Below are 6,831 nucleotides of genomic sequence, written 5' to 3'. Positions count from 1 at the left end.
AAATCGGACCCCTACCCACATCTAGCCTGGAGACCCTGACATCCTGCAAATCCACTTGTTTTTTTAGGGAGATTTGATTATGAACTTCCATCAAATTCACAAAAAATAGAAGAAAAAAAAAATCATAGAGGTAGAGAGACAGATCGAGGAGGAGAGAAAGAGTACCTGCAAGATTTGGGTGTCTTCGTGTAAAGAAGAAGAATTGAAAGCGAGAATTAATTACAGTGGGAACTAGTGGTAAAGGAGGGGGATGGTGGCCATCGAAGTGGGAGTTGGACAATCAATTGAATTTAGGGTTGGGTGGGTGGAGAGGAGAGAAGGGAGGGAGGGAGGGAGGGAAGGAGGAAGTGTTGGGACTCGGGGGGAAGAGTAGGAAACAGCCCAGAAAACAAATTTTAATTTTGTTTTAAAGATTTAATTTTTTATTAATTTTTAATGTCTAAGTGGGGCCAACTTGAATTTTTAATTTCCACGTGGACCTCTTAATGACATGTGACATCCAGTTTTTATATATATAAGCACCACATCATCAGTTAACGGAATACTTAACAGTCAGACTAACGGATGTATGAAATTGTTCCAAAATTAACACTTTAAGTATGACTCTGGGATGAAAAAAACTTTATATACCAAATGTTGAAAACCACGAAACTTGAGGGTAGTAAACTTATATTTACACTAAAATTTAACCAACGGAGGGACCAATGTGTAAAGATGAAAAAATCAGGATGATAAGTTTTTACTTATATTATAGGGCTAATTGTGTCTCACACCCTTCGGGTTTGGGTGGTGTTCAAAATGGCTATCAAGTTACAATTTTTTCATATTGCACAATGAAGCTTCAAATTGTTTAGATTGTTTCGGATACAAATGCGATTTTTTACACCAAGAGGAGTGAGAGTTTGGAATAATAGCATATAGAATTTAAATTCAGTGGCTACAAAAGTTGGAAATGATATTTCAGTTGTGAGAGCCCACTCAAAAGAGGTTCAAGGCCCAGACGTTAAGCCCATCATAGCCACAGCCCACGCTATGCCATGTCCCTCCAAAACCAGAGGCTGCAATCCACCGCAGAATCCACTTTCAGAAAATACAGATAAGAGACCAAAGAGATAACCGAGCTCCCAGAGTTCTTCACTGAGAAGAGCAGCAATGGCAGCAGCATCGGCAACCACCGCCGTGTTCTTCGGCACTACCCGAACTCCGTGCTTCCGCAGGGCCGACGCTTCCAAGCGATTCCCGCACCCTTTCAAGGCGAACGCAGTTTCCGACGTCGGGTTCGTTACCAGTCAGCTAAGCGGCGTCAGAATCTCCTACGACATGTCGTCTCAGCTTCCCAGTATCTCCACTCATTCCCTTCCCGCCCTTAAGCCCATCGTTGCCCGTAAATCTCTCACCTTTCATCTCCCATGTTTTCTCTGCTCATATGTTTATGTAGAAATTTTGGTTAGTCGCTTTTAATTTTTGTTAATTATGCAATTAAGTGCATTTTTGGAAAGTCTGCTTTGCCCAATTAGACAGTGAATTAGAGAATTGTTTTACATGTTTGGAAATTTGATGTGATGATAAAATGAAGCTCAGCAAATTTTTTCATTTACTTAATAATGTACCCATTTGTCTTTAAAAATGTATCACTTTGTTATACGTAAAATGTACGCTTTTTTTTTACGAGACGATATTCTAAGCTACTGTAATCTACGGGGGAGTTGGATTCGAACTTGGGTGAATGCCAGACTCACTACTCAAGCCAACTAGCCTAACGCATGTCTGCTCATTTCGTTAATTTTTTTGGAGTGGGAATATAGGGGTACAAATGCATTTGCTATACATGGTAGTAGGGAAACACAGTGATTTTGGTCACCAGATAGTCTGATGCTGGAGTAAGTTGAATATGTTTTCCTATTTTTAATAGGAGAAAATGTAAATGGTTGGCTTCATCGACATTTGGTTACGAGATTGTTTGAAAATAGCAGTGTGATCCTTGCTTTGTTTTGGGTGGTTTGGATGGAGAGGAATAGAAGGATTTTTGAAGATTTTGTGGGAGCTGGTTTAACTGAGCTTTGGCATAGCATCGTTTTGTTTGCACTTTGTGCTTCTGTTCCCCCAGAGTTCAAATGAATGTCTTAGTTCATTAACAGTTTTTAGAGTTTTGATGTTCCTTTGTGCTGCTGGGGGTTTAAGATATGGCATATGCCTTGTAATTGCATTTGTTCTCAACTCCCGTGGTCATTTGGTCATTATTTAATTTACTAAGTTTCGTTAGAATGGTGAAAATTGATTTACATTGTGATTTGTTCATCCTCTTCAGGTAGAATTTGTCCTTTCACTGGGAAGAAAGCAAACAGGGCAAACAAGATTTCCTTCTCAGCCCACAAGACCAAGAAGTTGCAGTTTGTGAACCTACAGTACAAGAGGGTTTGGTGGGAAGCTGGGAAGCGCTTTCTTAAACTGCGTTTGTCGACCAAAGCATTGAAGACCATAGAGAAGAACGGGATTGATGCCGTTGCCAAGAAGGCAGGGATTGATCTTCGCAAGTTATGATTCTTGGTTTTGTACACTAGTTCTATTGTAAGGCATGCCCGATCACTTAGTTCCAAATATTTTTTTCAATCTTGAGCTTTAGTTTCCATTAACCAGCAAGTTCTTTGCTCTCTCCGATGTATGTGTGGTCGATTAAGTCTATGACGATTATTTGCTTCAAGCACAAGGAATGTCACAACAGAGCATGCATATTTCTGCAAATATAGATCGTCTTGTTTTTTTTTTTTTTTTTATCTATGATACGTTGCAGATCCAACGTCAGTTATCATTCTGTACTCTAGAGGGAAAAGTGAACCCGTCTCATCTAATGGTTAAAACAGCTGATGAATGTCATACAACGTAATTTTCCCTGTTCTTTGGGGGATAAAAGGCATTTTTGTGCTCTAGTCTCTCAGTAAGAGCTCAATTTGCTTAACATGAAACCTTGGCGTGCGCTACTCCATGTTCAGATAATAATAGCAAGAAATGCGGGAATGGATGTTCATTAAACAGATCCTGAAAATATTATGAAAAAATTTGAAGTCACGTTCACTTTAGCTAAAGGCCCACGCTACAAGGCTCGGCAAAAATACTGCCAGTACTGGATGATTGCAGTTGTTAAGATGAAGCACTTTTTAGCTGGATGATTACAAAAGTTAGGTGATGACTAGTTAGGGCGGCTCTGTGGCAACTGAAATTTGTGATTGAGTAAAAACATTTGAAGAACAAGTTTTTCTTTGTTTGAAAGAAATCAACGAATCGCCAATTTCCGTGTCTTCTTTTCCTGTTGATCTTGCTTAACTCTGTTATGATATTGTATTTCATCGTTTTGGTCCTCATTTTCTGGAAAGTCCGGCCATTAGTGGGCAGAAACTCGGGAAATATCAACTGGCACTCGGTGTCTTTGAGGAGGAAAGCATATTATCAACAACTTAGCAAGTTCTTGTTGGTGATGGATGCTTCTAAGGCTATACAACTTACTAATTATAGGGCACAGAAGTTGAACTGCTGTGCAACTCCTTTAGGACTGGTATATAAATAGCAAGTCATTGGTTGATACGTTGATGGTATTGGGACTTCGACTCCGACAATAAATTGGCCCGAAACCAAAACGGAGTTTCATCATCCATCAGAACAGAAAAAACGAAAAATAATTAAGAAGGCGAACAATCAAATTTAATAAAAAAATGTGTGTATTGGGAATGTTTGTGTTGTTATTGTTAACATCTACAACTAAAGCTCATGGGTCCGAACACGATTCTAGTGTTTTTGATGTGACAAGAGCAGAATATGGTGCAAAGCCTGGCTCTGATATTACTTTTGCATTGGCCAAGGCTTGGAATGACTCGTGTGCATCACTGTCCGCTAGTAAAGTTGTTGTTCCGAGCGGGACATACAAGTTAAGAGGAGCAAGTTTTCGAGGTCCTTGCAAGGCTCCGAGTGAGCTTCAAGTGCACGGAACATTGCAGGCTCCAGAATAGGACAGCGAGCTCACAAATAATGAGACTTGGGTTGGTTTCGAGCACGTTGACATGATCACCGTATCAGGTAGCGGAACCTTTGATGGCCAAGGAGCACTTGCTTGGAGTCGTAATAACTGCAGCAAAAGCAAAAATTGTGCTGGTTCCGTTAATCTGAGGTTCAGCTTCGTCACGAATTCCACAATTCAGGACGTAAGTTCACGTAACAGCAAAAACTTCCACATCCATGTTTTCAGGTGCCTCAATGTTACGTTCCAACACGTTCACATAACAGCACCCGGAGACAGCAAAAATACTGACGGAATTCATATTGAGAAATCAACAGGGATCAACATTACTCACACAAACATTGGAACTGGGGATGACTGTTTCAATAGGTGATGGCAGCAACCAAATCACCGTGACCAACGTTACTTGTGGTCCAGGTCATGGCATAAGCATTGGAAGTCTCGGAAGATACAACAATGAGGAATCTTTGGCTGGAATCAGAGTCAAGAACTGCACCCTGACCAACACACAGAATGGTGTGCGCATCAAAACATGGCCGAATTCTCCTTTGGCTACCACTGCCTCGGATATACACTTTGAGGATATTATCATGGTTAATGTAGGTAACCCTATTGTCATAGACCAACTTTATTGCCCGTATAGGAAGTGTGATAATTTTCCTCCGTTGAAGGTTAAGATCAGCGATGTCAGCTTCAAGAACATTAAGGGCTCATCTGCAACTGCACTTGCACTCAAGATTGTGTGCAGCAGCGGCTCGCAATGTGAGAATGTAGAGTTGACTGACATTGATCTCACCTACAATGGAGCCAATGGAACTCTTACCTCTCAATGTTTGAATGTCAAGCCAACAATTTCTGGCCTGATCAGAGCTCTTGCTTGCGCTACATCCATTGTGATGCCTCCTCCGTTGATCTAAGAAGAAGAAAGTACTAATGTTCTCGAAGTAAATTGTTGTGTTTTTTTTGTATTCCTTTTGTATAAATTGAGTAAATAAATGATATCATAGCTGCGGACACTTGGTTTGTGACCGGGTGTGTGTAATGGGGGCAACTGAAATAAACCCCAGAGTGAGAGTGAAAGTGAAAGTGCAAGTGTATGTTAATGCAATGCATAGAGGGTATTATTCTGTAGAAACCGAGAAAACATCTTAAGGCTGCATATGAACAAATGCTGATGGGAAAATGGTAACGAAACTTCAAAAGAATGCTACATAAAAGGATAGAAAGGAATAATCATACATATCATATCAGTAACAAAGACACAGATTTAATGGCAATGGTTGAATCCAACGAAATTTCAGTGACAAAAATGGGATTGAACAGGTCGGAAATGCTATAAGAAATCTTGTTGGCATTTGATGTATGTTAGGGTGGACAGGTGCGTTGTTGTTAGTGATTAATATTCTCATTTTAAACAAATTACTAATTATAGGATAGAAAGTTGAACTACAATGCATCTTCTTAAGGACAGGTTTTGAAAATAGTTAGCAGTTAGTTACATATTTTCTGTTCTGCCTTCATGTAGGACTATAAATTGACCTGAAACTCACATGGAGCTTCATCAACTTTCAAACTAAAAGAAAACAATCAAGTGAAAAATTAAGATGGCTAGCAAATTGAATATCCTGGCAGTGTTTTTGTTCTTATTGTCGGCATCTAAAACTCAAGTTGAGGCCGGAGTGTTTGATGTCACAAGTGCAACATATGGTGCGGCTCTGATATCACACAGGCTTTAGCCAAGGCTTGGACTGATGCGTGCGCATCACCGACAACGAGTAAGGTTGTTGTTCCAATGGGGACATACATGTTAACAGAAGCAAGTTTTAAAGGTCCTTGCAAGGCTCCTATTGAGATTCAAGTCCAAGGGAAATTGTAGGCTCCAGCAGACGGCGGAAAACTTACCAAACCAGATACTTGGGTTGGTTTTGAGCACATTAATATGCTCACTGTATCAGGTGGTGGAACTTTTGACGGGCAAGGAGCACTTGCTTGGAAGCAAAATGACTGCAACATAAACAAAGATTGCAAATCTATTGCCATTAATATAAGGTTCAACTTCGTTACCAATTCCATAATTCAGGACATAACTTCCCTCGATAGCAAGAGTTTTCACATCAACATTTTGGGGTGTAACAATGTCAATTTCCACTGTGTTAATGTCATAGCACCTGGAGTGAGCATAAATACAGATGGAATCCATATTGGGCATTCAACTGGAATCAACATTACTGATGCACACATTAGGACTGGTGATGACTGTGTTTCAATTGGTGATGGAAACAAAGAAATCAATGTGACTAGGGTTACTTGTGGACTATGCCATGGCATAAGCATTGAAAGTCTTGGAAGGTACCCGAACGAAGAACCTGTGGTTGGAATCAGAGTTAAAAACTGTACCTTGACTAATACATCCAACGGCGTGAGAATTAAAACATGGCCTGCTTCCCCTTCGGATGGTATTGCATCAGATATGCACTTTGATGACATTATCATGGTCAATGTCAGCAACCCTATCCTCATAGACCAACAGTATTGCCCGTGGAACCAGTGTAAACAGAACGTTGCTTCGAAAGTTAAGATCAACAATGTCAGCTTCAAGAACATTAAGGGCTCATCTGCAACACCACTTGCAGTTCAGATTGTATGCAGCAGTGGCATACCGTGTGAGAATGTGGAATTGGTTGACATCGATCTCACCTACAATGGAAACAAAGGACCTCTTACCTCTGAATGTTCAAACGTGAAGCCCACCATTACACGAGTGCCTAAGGCTCTTGCGTGTGCAACATCTGCTTGATCAAGGAAGTAGAAAATTGTTTCAT

The 6,831-nt window shown here is 40.4% G+C and overlaps 1 protein-coding gene and 2 pseudogenes across 1 annotated transcript; all 3 read left to right on the top strand.

Annotated features, from left to right (window-relative positions):
* The first annotated feature begins 1,003 nt into the window (after positions 1–1,003).
* Positions 1,004–2,742, top strand: LOC114822101 (large ribosomal subunit protein bL28c-like). Its single transcript, XM_029096179.2, has 2 exons — positions 1,004–1,384; positions 2,309–2,742. The coding sequence occupies exons 1-2, from the start codon at positions 1,153–1,155 to the stop codon at positions 2,539–2,541; spliced, it is 465 nt and encodes a 154-aa protein (XP_028952012.2). The 5' UTR covers positions 1,004–1,152; the 3' UTR covers positions 2,542–2,742.
* Positions 2,743–3,707: 965 nt separating this feature from the next.
* Positions 3,708–4,926, top strand: LOC103430869 (exopolygalacturonase-like; annotated as a pseudogene).
* Positions 4,927–5,613: 687 nt separating this feature from the next.
* Positions 5,614–6,806, top strand: LOC114822276 (exopolygalacturonase-like; annotated as a pseudogene).
* Positions 6,807–6,831: the final 25 nt, after the last annotated feature.

Source organism: Malus domestica, chromosome 16 (genome assembly GCF_042453785.1).
Source record: "Malus domestica chromosome 16, GDT2T_hap1".
Lineage (NCBI taxonomy): Eukaryota > Viridiplantae > Streptophyta > Magnoliopsida > Rosales > Rosaceae > Malus > Malus domestica.
This window is presented reverse-complemented; position numbering and strand designations above follow the sequence as displayed.